Consider the following 18,662-nt stretch of genomic DNA (forward strand, 5'->3'; position numbering starts at 1 on the left):
TGCAAATCATGCCATGGAAATGACAAGCTTTTGGCTATGGCTTGGAGAAGAAGAAAGAAAGGCTAACATGCATGCAACGATGAGAAAAGTAGAACCAATGTATTGGTTAATCTTAATCAGTTACATGAGCATTGTTTTGCTTATATATGAAGTAATCTTCAACTAACTAACCAACTATAGTGTAACTAACTTAGAGTTAAGTTATTTATGTTATGGATGTTAGTTACATCATCATGTAGTTACATCGGCATGTGCATGCGTATGATTTACATTATCATCGTCATTTCTATTATCATTAACAAAATCAAAATAAAAATTCAACTCATCATCCAATTTAATATCACTAGCTTCTATGTAACTCTTAATAGTCTTAACACATTCATATTCTCTGGCATTGAGTCATCATCTTTGTATATCATATTAAACAACTTCCAAATTAAACGTGTTTTATTTTGTGCGTTTTTACGGTCATAGAACTCTTTTAATTTATTCAACATTTATGACCTTGATTTTACTTCTTATAATCTTCTTCCTATGGGATAAATATGTTCAAACAAGCTATTCATCTATTTGAATTATTATTAAATAGGTTTTATTTTATATATTATTAATTTAATTTTTTGGTTGATTTTAGTAATTTTTTCTAACTTTACATTATATTTTATTTGAAATATTTTAATGAATTTACTTACTTAATCTTAAAATTTTATTTTTCTTTCATAAATCATTTAAAATATTAGTGGAAGTGGGAGAAATTTTGTAGAATTAAGTTTATAATTGGAGTTATAGATTTTTATGACATCTAATTGCATAATTTAATTATGATTTTAAATCATGGAAGTGAATAAAAAAATGTGAGATAGAAATAAAAGAGAAAAGAGGAACTGCACTAAAGAATATAATTCTAAAGATCGTCACATAAAAAAATTACGACGTGGCATAGGAAAATATAAAAGATATAAGAGTGCACCTGAACATAATCAAAGCCCATCATCAAAGTCATCACATAGGAGTTGTACACTCCTAATTTGTTTTCTAAGATAATAATAGTTATTTATACTTTTTTTGTTTATTTGTCTAGTCTAAAGTAAGAAAATGAAACTATGATGACTAAGGTTGTAGCATAAGTAAAAAATTGAAATTTTAAAAATAAAAAGTGGAGCCCAACAGAAAAACATAACATAAAGAAATATATGTCACACATTATAGAATGTGCTAACATGGAGACAAATTATAATATAGAACTACACGTGCACCATTTGTACACGATTATCTTCAGGATTAGAGCCATCACATAGGAGTTGCACAGCTAGCTGGCCATTTATGCCACCTTTAGTTATTCCAAATATGGAACTTGTCACGTTAATTGAACATAATTGTTTTCCACCACATGCTTTTTCGACCACTGCCACACTATGGCGTGATTCCCATTCACCTACTTGAAATGATCCACAATTTCCTTGTGGATCTCCATAGCTCGCAAACTGGATTTCTGAAATAGTTTTTCCATCAGGGCATTTTAGTTCTAAGGTTTTTCCATAATCTGTTCTTGCACATATAAAATCAATTGCAACTGTTTGAACAGACACATTAAAAGGGCTTCCACCCATTTCCTCAAACAAAACCAACGTGTTACTTTTTGTGTCATTATTTAAGAATGACCTTGGCACATGGTAAAACCTCTGAGATGGTTCTCCACAGCCACTCAAACATTTATCAGCTCCATAATTTCCTCTATAATCACATTTAATATCACATCCATTTTTGTCAGCTACCATTGTAGGCCAATACCTTCCAATACTTTGACCATTAACCCATGCATGTCCTTTTGTAAGGCCTATGAAATCCAAGACTACAGAGTCTTTACCTTCAGGGGTCTTAAAAGTAGTCTTGTACCAAGTCAATGGTTTTCCTATAACAACATTGTTTATGTTCCATTGAACTCCATTTTTAATTTTAGAATCATAGAACCTTCTAGCCTCACCGTTTAATCCAACCTTGTATGACCAACTAGATTTTGATAAATCCATAGTATTACCTGAACTGGTTGCAATGAGTTTCACAGGACCCCCAACAATACCAGTTTCTTTCATATCAAAAGATGCACCATAATGCGCATGACCAACTGTACCACTTAGTAAACTTATAATGTTGGTACCTTGTTTTAATGAAACGATTTTTTCATATGTAAAACGAAGGTTATCATATGTTCCCCACTGTGGGCCAATATATTGTCCATTAACATAGGCATGAAGAACATGGCCTGATGTGTTCACTTGCAAAGTTGCATTACTCCAAGTGGATGTTTCATTGATGAAAACCTTGGTCATGTACCACAAATAATCACTAGCATCAACGGTAACACTCTTTTGCTCTAAAAGTTGAGACGCGTTAAATGTACCTATTGCTTGTAAGGTGTCTTCCACAGGGTCAGATGCCCATGTCCAGATGAGTGAGTTTCCTAATTCTTTAGATAGTTTCTTCACATAAACATTTGTTTGTGCATCAACCTTTGCAGTGTTGAAAACTTCCTTGTTGCAATCTTGGAGAATAGACACTGACCAAGAAGGCACATGGTACTTTCCATCTTGTTGTAGATCAACTTCAACATCCTTAGAATTATGTGAATTACTCAAAAAACAAATTTTTTCTCCAGTGGCATTATTTGCATATGTAGTCAAATATACTGAATCTCCATATTGCTTCTCTGTAACCGTTCCATTAGTGAGAACCTTCTCTCCTAACTTTATGGCGGCATGGAGTTTTTTAAGATGTCCCCATTTTGGTTGGTTCAAGTTACCATATTCATCAAGTGGTGCATCATAGTCATATGCTGTAATAATATATGGACCACCCGCAGTTCTTCCAAAATTTGTTCCTCCATGGTACATGTAGTAGTTTTGGAGGACACCACCGTTTTGAAAAAAACGTGCAACTGAAAATGCTACATCTTCAGCAGTTCTGTGTGGCTTCCTTTCACCCCATTTTTGGAACCAGCCAACCCAATTCTCTGTAAACATTTTGGGGCTTTTAGGATTGTTTGGCTTGAAATTATCACAATAATAACCATTGCATGTGTTGATAATAGGTGATGGAGCATTGTTTTGCTTGCACATGATCCATGGGACGCCGACATTTTGAGCTAAAGCCATCTGGGCACACCATTTAATGTATGCATTCCCATCTTCTCCATAATTAGTTATGACATCTCCATATTCATTCTCAATTTGAGCTAAAATAATTGGCCCCCCTTGTGGTGCAAACAATCCAGCTTCTTTGCACAAGGTCACAATCTTTGTTGTAAATATTTTCATTTCCTCCTTAAAAACTACATTGTCAGTCCTTAGTTGAATCCCTGGCAAGTTGTGTAACCACATTGGGAAACCTCCATAGTTCCATTCAGCACAAACATAAGGACCAATTCGAAGCACAACATAAAGACCTTCTTCATGAACATTTTTTAGAAACTTGATGAAGTCTAGATTTTCAGAAAAATCATATTGGCGGCGAATAGGTTCGTGAAGGTCCCAAAATATATATGTTTCGATGGCATCAAGACCACCATCTTTTGCTTTCTTAATAAGATCTGGCCACATTTGGGAAGTGCTGCGTGGGTAGTGGATTGCACCAGATATTATTATTCGTCGTTCTCCATTGATGATAATGGCATTTGTATCATATTCAACCGTTGTTGCAAATGAGAAAGCACACAACAAAAATGAACATACAATAAAAAAGAGCCCAATCCTGGGATTAAACATATTGTTTTGTTCTCCAAAAAAATATTATTGTGTATTGTTTAAAATCAACAGGTTTTTATAGGCACAATTTATTATTTTATTATCCTATTTTTAGTTTATTTGTAAGCCATGTATAAAATCTATCCAATTTGCTAAGATAGATATTTGGGTCTATAATTAACTTTCCTCCATAACTTAAATTGGTCTTTCGGTTATAAATTATGAATTGTCATTTTCTATTGTGAAAGTTTCTTTTGTAAAATATAAAATAACAGTTGGCTAAAAGATCTTATCTTCATTACATATTAGCTAGCCATCTTATGTTTGTACTCCTAAAAAAATCATATTAGCAACACACATCCAATTCCGATTATCATAATAAAATACAAACAATTTTTTAATAGTTTTTTAACAATAACAATATTTTCTAAAAAACATAATTTTCAATTTCATAAAGTATTAAAATTTTCAAATAATATCTAGAATTAGAAATTAAAATTACAAAAATAAATTTAAGTAATTTAAAGAAGTTGTGATTTATTCACAAGATAACTTAGTATATTTGTATATAATTAAAAAATGGACTAATTATCCATAAAACTACTGAACAACTATTAATAATTATGAACATTGGTAAAGTTGTACAATATTAAAAAACTAAAATTATATATAACTTTTTTTTCTCAATAAAAGCATTAAATTGTCATTATAAAAAAACAGTCATTACAAAAATCAATCCAATGGATCCAGGTATCAACCAAAACAAGACCTATTATATTCAAGGATGAATTCTATTCACATGGTTTTCTAACTCTCTATGCAATGTACATCTCGCTACAATATTTCGTATTATCTTATCTTTTAAATATGGGTTCTTATCTCTTTGTGAAAATATCTTCTCATTCCTACTTCTCCAAATCTCATAAACTGCTTCCGCTATAGCTATTTTCAAAATATGCCACTTCCAAACTTTTATCTTTGTTTCTTTTATCATCCACATTTTCTCTCTATTCCAAATATAAAGATTTCTTCTAATGCCCATCCACATTAGAATGTCTCTCCAAATATGGTTAAGAGCATCACAAGCAAAAAAGAGATGGATCATGGATTCACAATTCTCACAGAAATAACATTTACTAACATTTATAAAACCAAACCTCATTCGTCTATCTTTGATGGAGAGTTTACCATTCAACTTTATATAATTATATCATAAATTTTTTTTTGACGCATACTTGGTATCTCTTGGTGGTTCTTGTAACATCTCATACTTTCTCCAAGATATTATTTAGAATTTACTATTAAAATGCGACTGTTTTTTTTTATAAAATGGAATACTTATAATGAAAACTGAAATAAAATTCGGAAAAAAATGTAGATTTAATAAAATTGAGCAATGGTTCGACAAACTGCTAGCGAAAGAAAATCAGTATCCGCATTTCTAATCGAGTTCAAATGTTAACAATAAGTGAAGTAAAATAGTACAACACAACGACCAATTATTAAATAAAGTGCTAATTTGCAAAAATCTTATTTTTCTTCCTTACGCCCTTCAAGCAACACATTCAATCATACATTTTTTCTTGAGTACCTAAAATGTTAATTGTAAGGGTCAAATTCCATATGCACGTTGAATCATGTTCACCATAAGAAAATGTCATAAAATAGCACAAAACACTTCACCAAAAAAACTATAATTAAAAGTTTTTTTTGTATTATATATATATATATATATATATATATATATATATATATATATATATATATATATATATATATATATATATATATTTGTGTGTGTGTGTGTGTTATGAAATGCATGAATCCAAAATGACTAATGAGACATTAACCATCTGTATATGTAAATCCTTTTCAATGGCGGAAGCTGTCCTAAAGTCTCTTGCCACAAAACTCCAAGAAATGTTAATTTGTCACAAAAGCTTATGACAGAAAGGCCTAAAAAGCATCAAACTTTTTATCAAGACATAACAAGTGACTCTACTACAACATTCCACATAATGCATATTTCACTAGGATAACAAGTACATCTTTTATGAAATTGAAAAAGTATAGGCTGAGTATTTTTATGTGTAAGATATGAATTGAGTTAATAAATTTTTATAAAGCTGAAAGTTGAGAGAAAAGACGGACAAAAGTGACACCGATTGAAGTAAACAATAGAGAAAATTATTGGAATGTATATGACTTTTTCAAGGTAAGGAGAATGTTTCTATTTATTAGGTTTATTCAATTCTCACTTAGTCCAAACACCCCAATTTTTAGGAACCAAATTCACTAAGTCAACAATTTAATTGTTTTTCAATTACTAACCCACTAACTACCTATTGCATATATTCTTAAGATCACACACATACAGCTATAAATAAATTTGGGTACCATAATAAAGCACATGCTTATATACTAAGTGCACAAGTAAGCATTTTATATGGTAGTGGACAGTCAACAAGACCAAGGCAATAATCCTAACTAATATTTATATTACGTTATTAAATATTCTAATTTGTCAAGTACCGGTATGTATATTTATATTATAATATTCAAAACAAAATTCAATTTCTATTTATATCTATTAAAACCAATGCAACAAACACCTAACCTTAACTTCTTAAAAAATAATCCACATCATTCGATTAGCTTATGTGTACAACTTCTACTAAACCACTAATCAAAATACCACTATCTGCCAACACCCCATATGATATTCTTTGACTCTTTCCATACTAAAATCCATTTTCTCCCTCTCTAATTTCTCCAAAACCAGGCTAGGAGTGGCAAAACTTAGAGAAATGGAGAGAAACTTATAATTTTGTACCTTAAAGAAAATGGTTTCAAGTACTTCTCAGTAGAATAAGAGAGTAATCAAAGCAATCACTACCCCTGTTGCAAATATCTCAGGAAGTCATTCTGTTCTTGCAAAATTGATTTTGAATTTCTCTAATTATATTTGTCGATTTTGGATTAGTGTTGCATAATTAGTTATGTGTGTGGTTGTTATTGCAGGATTATATTTTGGATTTCTTCCATCACGATTAGATTTTCATCTTCCCACCGTTATGGAAAATTAGATTTTGGAATGTTTTCTTGCAAAATTCTATTCTGGATTTCTCCGACTGGATTGTTGTTCTTGCAGAATTCTACTTTAGATTTCTCCAATATTATGAAATGATTCAAAATCTTCAGAAAAGAACAATGTTAGGGAATAAACAAATTTGTTGCAACATTTTCAATCCCTCTTCTTTCATTCCAAGTAGTTTCATCAAACAATATCAATAAAATGAGTTTAAAAACCATGTATGCTAATCTCATTTAGAAACTTCTTGCATTTGCTCTCTTAACCATAATTATTAAGATCTTCGAAAAAGGTGGTTTGAAATGGATTATAACTGATTTATCGTTGTTAACCCTTCCTAATACTTTAATTCTTGGAATTCCATTGTTGAAAAATATGGATAATGATGAAGTTGTTGTTCTTTTAGCTTAGATTATTATCTTAAAGAGTATGATTGTTTTCTTGTAGAGTTTGATTTGGTACAATTTGTTTTTTTTTATAGGAATTTAATGTTGTCAAGAACATGCTATATGCACCTTCTTCACAAACTACATAGGTACAAGACAAATCAATTTTGGTTTTCCTTTCTTGCATAATTCTATTTTTATTTCACTAAAATTTTTAAAAAATATAACACATATTACATTTTTATGCCAAATATTAATAGTATCACAAATGGCCAAAGTAAAAAATTACCAGAATGAAATATTTACCTACCTACTAATAATATTATAATAATTTATTTTAAATATAACATAGGAAACAATCGATATGGAAATAATTAAAAGAGATCACTTTCTACCACATTTTATTCAAGTTAATAATTAACTAAATTTATTATTATTGGTAATCAAAATATTTAATGTTAAATTAGAAATAATAAACATAGATATTAAATGTGTTTTAGATTATTATGAATGTTTTTTATTATTATGAGAATTAAATTTAACACCTTTAATAGTTAAAGGCATATGAAATATGTATAATGTATTATATATATTAATCATTAATTCTAATATTAATAGCATTACAAGGGTATAAAAAAGTTACTAAGATAAATATTAAATAAAAACAAATTTTACTACAATTTTTTTTTCATAAACAGTATTTATTAAAATTGATTTATCACCATTTAATTTGAATCAACAAAAATTAATTTTATTCTGTAATAAAAAATAAATTTTACTATCTATAAAAAATAAATTTTATTTGTCACTAATAATAGGGGATGGCCGACAACTTTGAAGACAAAAACAATACAAAACATTATAAAAAGTTATTGAAAACATTAATGTCATAAAATATAATGTCATCATTAAAAAAAATGAATGATAAAATATTTACAATAAATTATATTTAAAGTTGTTCTCAATTAAATTAAATAATGAATATAATAAATATTTAAATTTTGTATTATTAACATTATTACTGAAAATTTTAAAACTCATTGAATTCTATTACATTATACTTTTGATTATCCATATGTAATTTAACTTAATTTTTAATTTTTATTAATAAATAATAAAATAACATCAAATTTACATCTATTTATTTCCTAACGATAATAGAAAGTTATCAATTTCATTTTTGAACTAAATTGAAATATTTATTACCAATAAAGATTTAATAAAAACTTTAATTGGAGTTATAATGAAACAATTACACTACACTTTATTTTAACCATTAATATTATCATTTTAATTTACTATATTATTTTTCAAAAAAAGTATAAATAAAATATTATTTATGAGCACAAATATGTCATAAAGAATTGTAAAAAATTATTGAAAAAATTGATGTCATAAAAGTTAATTTCATCATTAAAAAATGTGATAAAAGTTAAATAATGAATATAATAAATGATTTAATTTTGTATTATTATTTTTTTATTACAAATTGAAAAATGAATTAGAATAATAAATAAATTATTTTACTTATAAACATTAAAAAAATTTATACATATAATATTTTATCCTACATATTAACAACACATAATAAAATGTTAAAAAAATATAATATTTTATTTTTATTATTTTTTTAATAAAGAAGTGTATTATTATTATTATAAACATTTATATCATTTAAAAAAATATAACTCAGGGAATAATGATAATAAATATAATATACTGTTTTTTAGATCATGAAAGAAAACCAATAAATACATAGACTTGAGTTACACATTATGGTGAATATAATAATAAAAATTTATATTGGTTTAAGGTTTATTATAACTTATAACTCATACATTTTAGAATGGAAGTATATGGTTGTTTAGTTGCATGTTAAATAACTGACTAATTTAATTTTATTATAATTAAGAATTAATTGGATTCTAATTCCAATATAATTTAAAAATAATAATAATTCATTGGTATGACAATCATATTTTACCTGTTTAATAATTAATTTTATGACAATTACCAATTAATTGGATAATTAAATTATATTCAATCAAACGTACATATTTTTTAGTATTACCAGAATTAGTTTTACCACTTTTTTTGGAAAACTTTTAAACCCTTAAAAACCAGAAGCATGGAAAATATGTATAAAATATTATATATATTAATCTTTATCTCAAATATTACTAAAATTTAATATTTTCGATATATATATTTATAATTAAAAAACATTCATAATGAATATTTATTAGAATTCATCCATCCGGCGTAACATATATTTTAGCTATATGAATATTGCTACCTAATGAATACAATATTAAAATTAAATTGATTTGAATCATTAAAACTAATGCTTATTTGTGATATTTATTAAAGAAATCCAATCTTGATAAAATATTGAGAATAAACAATATTTAAAGTTGTTCACAATTAAATTCAATAATATCTGGGTCATAAATATTATATACATACATATATATATATATATATATATATATATATATATATATATATATATATATATATATATATATATATATATATATATATATATATATATATATATATACTAATGAGACATTGACGAGGCGGATATGTAAACCCATTTCAATGAGGAAAGCGGTCATAAAGACTCCTGCCACAAGAAAACTTTACTTTATACCCCTACATTTATTCATGTACCCCAGCATTCTATAAAATATACTAATTTTATCCTTATATATTTTTAATTAATTAATTATTTTATTTTTAAATATTTTTAAAATTTTATTTTATGTACCGGAAGAGTTTACAAAAAGAGTTCTGTTCGTATTTTTCAAGTATTTTTTAAACTTTATTTTGTGTGTAAAGTCTTCCAGTATATAAAAAAATTAAAAAACTGCTTGAAAAATGAGTACCGAAATTCTCTTGCAAAGTCTTCCGGTACATCAAAATTGAATACCGGAACTCTTTTGCAAAGTCTTCTGGTACACAAAAAAATATTAAAAAAATACTTGAAAAATGACTACCGAAACTCTTTTGTAAAGTCTTCCGGTACACAAAAAATGACTACTGGGACTTTAATATTTTAAAAAATGTTTGAAAAATGACTACGGGAACTCTTTTGCCAAGTCCTTCGGTACACAAAAATTAACTATCGGAACTCTTTGGCAAAGTCTTCCGGTATACAAAAAAAATATTAAAAAAAGTTTCAAAAATAACTACCGGTACTCTTTTGTAAAGTCTCCCGGTATACAAAAAAAATTATTTTTTTAAAAAAAATAAAAAAATAAAATAGTTAAAAATATATAAGGATAAAATTTTGTATTTGTGTAAAATGTACGCGTGTAAGGATAAATGTAGGGGTATGAGTTAAAACTTTGCTGCTACAAATGTCTAAAAAACTTTAATTTATCACAAATGATATGTAAACCCGAATATATCTACTATTTTTTAAGAATTTAACGCATGAATTAATGATAATAAATAAAATAAACTTTTTTTTAAATCATTAAAGATAGTCAATAAATTGATGGACTTAAATTACTTACCTATTTAATTATTGACAATTTTAATTTTGTTATAGTTAAGAATTAATTGGATTTCAATGTCATATTTAGTGGTTAACCCTTGCATAGAATATTCCTTTATTATTATCACCATTTCATTTATTGAGCCGATTAAAATAATAAACATAGGAAAATGTATAGGCTTCAGTCATAGAGAAATGATAGAAGAGAGAAATTCATATACCATAACAAAATATAAAAAATACTTCATGTAAATGAAACATACAAACCAATCAAAGGCTTAAAAATGCATGTTTTTTGGGAACGACTTATGTCATAAATATTCAAGACTCATACTCCACAATTCCACACTATTATTTTGAATTTGTCACCATAGAAACAATTTTAGAAAGAGTTGGAGACAACAATGTTCTTTCTGGTAGTATTATACATAAGTTACCCTACAACAATATAAATTATATTATATAACTATATTCAGGTTTCTTTTCAGACATGATTGGAGTGCTTCATTCTCTTGGACATTAAGAACACATTTACTCATAAGGAAAACCTACAAAAATTCTCAGACTTGAGTTAAGGCTACAAGAGTAAGATTTTAACTATCCATATTTGCTTATTCATATAGTCGTATATAAATTAAGTGTATTAAATTAAAATTAATCTAAACATTATAATAATAATTTATTCATTTATACATATGAATGAAATTGTAAAGGCCATGTTGTGGGAAAAATAGCTATTGAATTTGAAAATTTGATAATAGGTCAATAAAAAAAATGACCATAGTTGCAATCACCTCTACAATAGTGAATGTGTTTAGAGGTAACTATATATTTAAATCTTATATATATTATATTCATTAAGAAGTATTACCATTTTCACTAATAAACTTAAATTTTTGATCCACCGCTCGATCAACTCAACTTCAACTATTCAGATTTACATCAATCTAGAAAATTCAGAATTCTAAAAAATTAGTGTACCCATTGATTATACTTTATTTGGTTACTAATATTTATTAATTGTCTTTTTATTCTGTATAAACTATACACTCCATCAAATACTTAGCTAGAAATAAAGGAGATTCCTATCATTGAGTTTTAAAATATGTCACCTCAAAAGATAATGACTCAAAATAGAACTACACTACAAAATGTAATGGCAATGACATGAGAGTCAGATATTAAGGTACACTATAAATTTTAATTAAAAAATATTTTGTAAATACAATTATGTTATTTTACTTACCAATTTTTTTAAACTTTTAAATATAGGAAGTTTTCTTCACAATTTCAGTAACTATAAATGAAATTGACGATAGGTTTGGATGGCATTACATTGGATGTGAAAAATGTATGAAGAAACTTCACCAAGAATGCCATGAATTTAGGTGTCCTTCGTCTGAACCACCTTCCAAATACTCTAAATAAAGGTTAGACATTTGCAATCATAAACCATCTTATTAAAAAAATTATTATTAATATAAGGTAATGCCGAAATGTTAAAAGTTAAATGTATAAACTTTTTTTTTTGAAAAATGTGCATTGTTTTTATTAAAAATTGATAAATAATTTTTTCATTGTTTTTCCAACACAAACTTTCCATTTTTAGACTACTTAACATGTGCCCTTAGGGCACAAGTTAATCACATGTTCAAGATAATATTGAAAGTGTTCCATGAAACCGCTAATGCGAGTTTTTATAAAAAAAATAATATATATCATAAATAAAATTTTATTTTATTTCAAAGACTTATTTTTACCATATGCACAACCTTCTTTACAACCAGCGCATCACGCAGGTCGTATACTAGTTTACTATCATTTATAAAACCAAAACTCATCGATTTATGATTGGTGGGGAGCATACCATTTTGCTATATATAATTATATCATAAGAAAATATTTGACATATATTTGGTATCTCTTGGTGATTCTTGTAACATCCCATACTTTCCGCAAGATATTGTTCAGAATATACTATTAAAATGCGACTGCTTTTTTATTTCTAAAATGAAATACTTATAATGATAACAAAAATAAAATTCAAGAATAAAAGGTAGACTTAATAAATTTGAGCAACAGTTGGAAAAATCTCTAGCGGAAGAAAATCAAGTAAAATAGTGTACCATAACGACCAATAATTAAATAAAGTGTTAATTTGCAAAAATCATGTTTTTTCCCTTACGCACTTCAAGCAACACATTCAATCATAAATTTCACCTAGAGTATCTAAAATGTTAATTGTACGGGTCAAATTCCATATACACATTGAATCATGTTGACCATAACAAAATGTCATAAAATATCACAAAGGTCATAAAGACATTGACAACCCAGATATGTTAACTCATTTAAACGGGGAAGCGGTCATAAAGACTCCTGCCACAAAGGTCTAAAAAAACGTTAATTTATCACAAAGGATATGTAAACCCGAATATGTCTACTATTTTTTTTAGGAATTTAACACATGAATTAATGACAATAAATAGAATAAACTTTTTTTTAAAAATCATTAAAGATAATCAATAAATTGATGGACTTGAATTACTTACCTATTTAATTATTGAGAATTTTAATTTTGTTATAATTAAGAATTAATTGGATTTCCATTTCATATTTAGTGGTTTACCCTTGCATATAATATTCATTTATTATCATCACCCTTTCATTCATTGAGCCGATTAAAATAATAAACATAGGAAAATATATACGCTTCAGTCATAAGAAAGGTCATAGGAGCGCATTGTCGTATATAAATAACAATCTCTTAACTTTTTTAATACCACATCCTAACAACTTTCTTAACATCGACCATATTCACTATATATCCATTCGTAGAAATGATTTTGTTAGACGAATAGGTAATAATTTTTTATCTAAAATATTGTGTTTATTGTTCACAAAATATACTTTTATATTCAAAATATTTAACATTATTACTTTTCGTTATAAGTTAATTGATTTTAATATTTTATTGCTATTTTTTTTCTTCAGGGAACTCCTTTACATGTAACGAAAGCCAAATAGCTTATACCACAATTTAGAGAAATGATACAAGAGAAAAATTTATATACCATAAAAAATATAAAAAATACTTCGGGTAAATGAAACATACAAACCAATCAAAGGCTTAAAAATGCATGTTTTTTTGGGAACGACTTATGTCATAAATATTCAAGGCTCATACTCCACAACTCCACACTATTATTTTGAATTTGTTACCATAGAAACAATTTTAGAACGAGTTGGAGATAACAATGTTCTTTCTGGTAGTATTATACATAAGTTACCCCTATAACAATATAAATTGTATTATATAACTATATTCATGTTTCTTTTCAAACATAATTGGAGTGCTTCATTCTCTTGGACATTAAAAACACATTTACTCACAAGGAAAACCTACAAAAATTCTCAGACTTGAGTTAAGGCTATAAGAGTAAGATTTTAACTACTCATACTTGCTTATTCATATATTCGTATATAAATTAAATGTATTAAATTAAAATTAATCTAAACATTATAATCATAATTTATTCATTTTTTCATATGAACGAAATTGTAAAGGCCATGTTGTGGGAAAAAATAGCTATTGAATTTGAAAATTTGATGATAATTCAACCAGAAAAGAATCACAGGTCGATGATACCATGTGAAGATGGACTCTATGCAAATCATGCCATGGAAATGACAAGCTTTTGGCTATGGCTTGGAGAAGAAGAAAGAAAGGCTAACATGCATGCAACGATGAGAAAAGTAGAACCAATGTATTGGTTAATCTTAATCAGTTACATGAGCATTGTTTTGCTTATATATGAAGTAATCTTCAACTAAGTAACCAACTATAGTGTAACTAACTTAGAGTTAAGTTATTTATGTTATGGATGTTAGTTACATCATCATGTAGTTACATCGGCATGTGCATGCGTATGATTTACATTATCATCGTCATTTCTATTATCAATAATAAAAATTCAACTCATCATCCAATTTAATATCACTAGCTTCTATGTAACTCTTAATAGTCTTAATACATTCATATTCTCTGGCATTGAGTCATCATCTTTGTATATCATATTAAACAACTTCCAAATTAAACGTGTTTTATTTTGTGCATTTTTACGGTCATAGAACTCTTTTAATTTATTCAACATTTATGACCTTGATTTTACTTCTTATAATCTTCTTCCTATGGGATAAATATGTTCAAACAAGCTATTCATCTATTTGAATTATTATTAAATAGGTTTTATTTTATATATTATTAATTTAATTTTTTGGTTGATTTTAGTAATTTTTTCTAACTTTACATTATATTTTATTTGAAATATTTTAATGAATTTACTTACTTAATCTTAAAATTTTATTTTTCTTTCATAAATCATTTAAAATATTAGTGGAAGTGGGAGAAATTTTGTAGAATTAAGTTTATAATTGGAGTTATAGATTTTTATGACATCTAATTGCATAATTTAATTATGATTTTAAATCATGGAAGTGAATAAAAAAATGTGAGATAGAAATAAAAGAGAAAAGAGGAACTGCACTAAAGAATATAATTCTAAAGATCGTCACATAAAAAAATTACGACGTGGCATAGGAAAATATAAAAGATATAAGAGTGCACCTGAACATAATCAAAGCCCATCATCAAAGTCATCACATAGGAGTTGTACACTCCTAATTTGTTTTCTAAGATAATAATAGTTATTTATACTTTTTTTGTTTATTTGTCTAGTCTAAAGTAAGAAAATGAAACTATGATGACTAAGGTTGTAGCATAAGTAAAAAATTGAAATTTTAAAAATAAAAAGTGGAGCCCAACAGAAAAACATAACATAAAGAAATATATGTCACACATTATAGAATGTGCTAACATGGAGACAAATTATAATATAGAACTACACGTGCACCATTTGTACACGATTATCTTCAGGATTAGAGCCATCACATAGGAGTTGCACAGCTAGCTGGCCATTTATGCCACCTTTAGTTATTCCAAATATGGAACTTGTCACGTTAATTGAACATAATTGTTTTCCACCACATGCTTTTTCGACCACTGCCACACTATGGCGTGATTCCCATTCACCTACTTGAAATGATCCACAATTTCCTTGTGGATCTCCATAGCTCGCAAACTGGATTTCTGAAATAGTTTTTCCATCAGGGCATTTTAGTTCTAAGGTTTTTCCATAATCTGTTCTTGCACATATAAAATCAATTGCAACTGTTTGAACAGACACATTAAAAGGGCTTCCACCCATTTCCTCAAACAAAACCAACGTGTTACTTTTTGTGTCATTATTTAAGAATGACCTTGGCACATGGTAAAACCTCTGAGATGGTTCTCCACAGCCACTCAAACATTTATCAGCTCCATAATTTCCTCTATAATCACATTTAATATCACATCCATTTTTTTCAGCTACCATTGTAGGCCAATACCTTCCAATACTTTGACCATTAACCCATGCATGTCCTTTTGTAAGGCCTATGAAATCCAAGACTACAGAGTCTTTACCTTCAGGGGTCTTAAAAGTAGTCTTGTACCAAGTCAATGGTTTTCCTATAACAACATTGTTTATGTTCCATTGAACTCCATTTTTAATTTTAGAATCATAGAACCTTCTAGCCTCACCGTTTAATCCAACCTTGTATGACCAACTAGATTTTGATAAATCCATAGTATTACCTGAACTGGTTGCAATGAGTTTCACAGGACCCCCAACAATACCAGTTTCTTTCATATCAAAAGATGCACCATAATGCGCATGACCAACTGTACCACTTAGTAAACTTATAATGTTGGTACCTTGTTTTAATGAAACGATTTTTTCATATGTAAAACGAAGGTTATCATATGTTCCCCACTGTGGGCCAATATATTGTCCATTAACATAGGCATGAAGAACATGGCCTGATGTGTTCACTTGCAAAGTTGCATTACTCCAAGTGGATGTTTCATTGATGAAAACCTTGGTCATGTACCACAAATAATCACTAGCATCAACGGTAACACTCTTTTGCTCTAAAAGTTGAGACGCGTTAAATGTACCTATTGCTTGTAAGGTGTCTTCCACAGGGTCAGATGCCCATGTCCAGATGAGTGAGTTTCCTAATTCTTTAGATAGTTTCTTCACATAAACATTTGTTTGTGCATCAACCTTTGCAGTGTTGAAAACTTCCTTGTTGCAATCTTGGAGAATAGACACTGACCAAGAAGGCACATGGTACTTTCCATCTTGTTGTAGATCAACTTCAACATCCTTAGAATTATGTGAATTACTCAAAAAACAAATTTTTTCTCCAGTGGCATTATTTGCATATGTAGTCAAATATACTGAATCTCCATATTGCTTCTCTGTAACCGTTCCATTAGTGAGAACCTTCTCTCCTAACTTTATGGCGGCATGGAGTTTTTTAAGATGTCCCCATTTTGGTTGGTTCAAGTTACCATATTCATCAAGTGGTGCATCATAGTCATATGCTGTAATAATATATGGACCACCCGCAGTTCTTCCAAAATTTGTTCCTCCATGGTACATGTAGTAGTTTTGGAGGACACCACCGTTTTGAAAAAAACGTGCAACTGAAAATGCTACATCTTCAGCAGTTCTGTGTGGCTTCCTTTCACCCCATTTTTGGAACCAGCCAACCCAATTCTCTGTAAACATTTTGGGGCTTTTAGGATTGTTTGGCTTGAAATTATCACAATAATAACCATTGCATGTGTTGATAATAGGTGATGGAGCATTGTTTTGCTTGCACATGATCCATGGGACGCCGACATTTTGAGCTAAAGCCATCTGGGCACACCATTTAATGTATGCATTCCCATCTTCTCCATAATTAGTTATGACATCTCCATATTCATTCTCAATTTGAGCTAAAATAATTGGCCCCCCTTGTGGTGCAAACAATCCAGCTTCTTTGCACAAGGTCACAATCTTTGTTGTAAATATTTTCATTTCCTCCTTAAAAACTACATTGTCAGTCCTTAGTTGAATCCCTGGCAAGTTGTGTAACCACATTGGGAAACCTCCATAGTTCCATTCAGCACAAACATAAGGACCAATTCGAAGCACAACATAAAGACCTTCTTCATGAACATTTTTTAGAAACTTGATGAAGTCTAGATTTTCAGAAAAATCATATTGGCGGCGAATAGGTTCGTGAAGGTCCCAAAATATATATGTTTCGATGGCATCAAGACCACCATCTTTTGCTTTCTTAATAAGATCTGGCCACATTTGGGAAGTGCTGCGTGGGTAGTGGATTGCACCAGATATTATTATTCGTCGTTCTCCATTGATGATAATGGCATTTGTATCATATTCAACCGTTGTTGCAAATGAGAAAGCACACAACAAAAATGAACATACAATAAAAAAGAGCCCAATCCTGGGATTAAACATATTGTTTTGTTCTCCAAAAAAATATTATTGTGTATTGTTTAAAATCAACAGGTTTTTATAGGCACAATTTATTATTTTATTATCCTATTTTTAGTTTATTTGTAAGCCATGTATAAAATCTATCCAATTTGCTAAGATAGATATTTGGGTCTATAATTAACTTTCCTCCATAACTTAAATTGGTCTTTCGGTTATAAATTATGAATTGTCATTTTCTATTGTGAAAGTTTCTTTTGTAAAATATAAAATAACAGTTGGCTAAAAGATCTTATCTTCATTACATATTAGCTAGCCATCTTATGTTTGTACTCCTAAAAAAATCATATTAGCAACACACATCCAATTCCGATTATCATAAAAAATACAAACAATTTTTTAATAGTTTTTTAACAATAACAATATTTTCTAAAAAACATAATTTTCAATTTCATAAAGTATTAAAATTTTCAAATAATATCTAGAATTAGAAATTAAAATTACAAAAATAAATTTAAGTAATTTAAAGAAGTTGTGATTTATTCA

General features: G+C 28.1%; 2 protein-coding genes across 2 annotated transcripts; both read right to left on the reverse strand.

Annotated features, from left to right (window-relative positions):
• Window positions 1-1,244: 1,244 nt before the first annotated feature.
• On the reverse strand, window positions 1,245-3,940 carry LOC127114586 (beta-galactosidase 7-like). The gene has a single exon (XM_051046639.1). It carries the CDS (start codon window positions 3,759-3,761, stop codon window positions 1,245-1,247), a length of 2,517 nt encoding a protein of 838 aa, XP_050902596.1. The 5' UTR covers window positions 3,762-3,940.
• An 11,681-nt stretch (window positions 3,941-15,621) lies between these two features.
• Window positions 15,622-18,397, reverse strand: LOC127114587 (beta-galactosidase 7-like). Its single transcript, XM_051046640.1, has one exon. It carries the CDS (start codon window positions 18,138-18,140, stop codon window positions 15,624-15,626), a length of 2,517 nt encoding a protein of 838 aa, XP_050902597.1. The 5' UTR covers window positions 18,141-18,397; the 3' UTR covers window positions 15,622-15,623.
• Window positions 18,398-18,662: the final 265 nt, after the last annotated feature.

Source organism: Lathyrus oleraceus, unplaced genomic scaffold, assembly GCF_024323335.1.
Source record: "Lathyrus oleraceus cultivar Zhongwan6 unplaced genomic scaffold, CAAS_Psat_ZW6_1.0 chrUn0618, whole genome shotgun sequence".
NCBI classification, from domain to species: domain Eukaryota; kingdom Viridiplantae; phylum Streptophyta; class Magnoliopsida; order Fabales; family Fabaceae; genus Lathyrus; species Lathyrus oleraceus.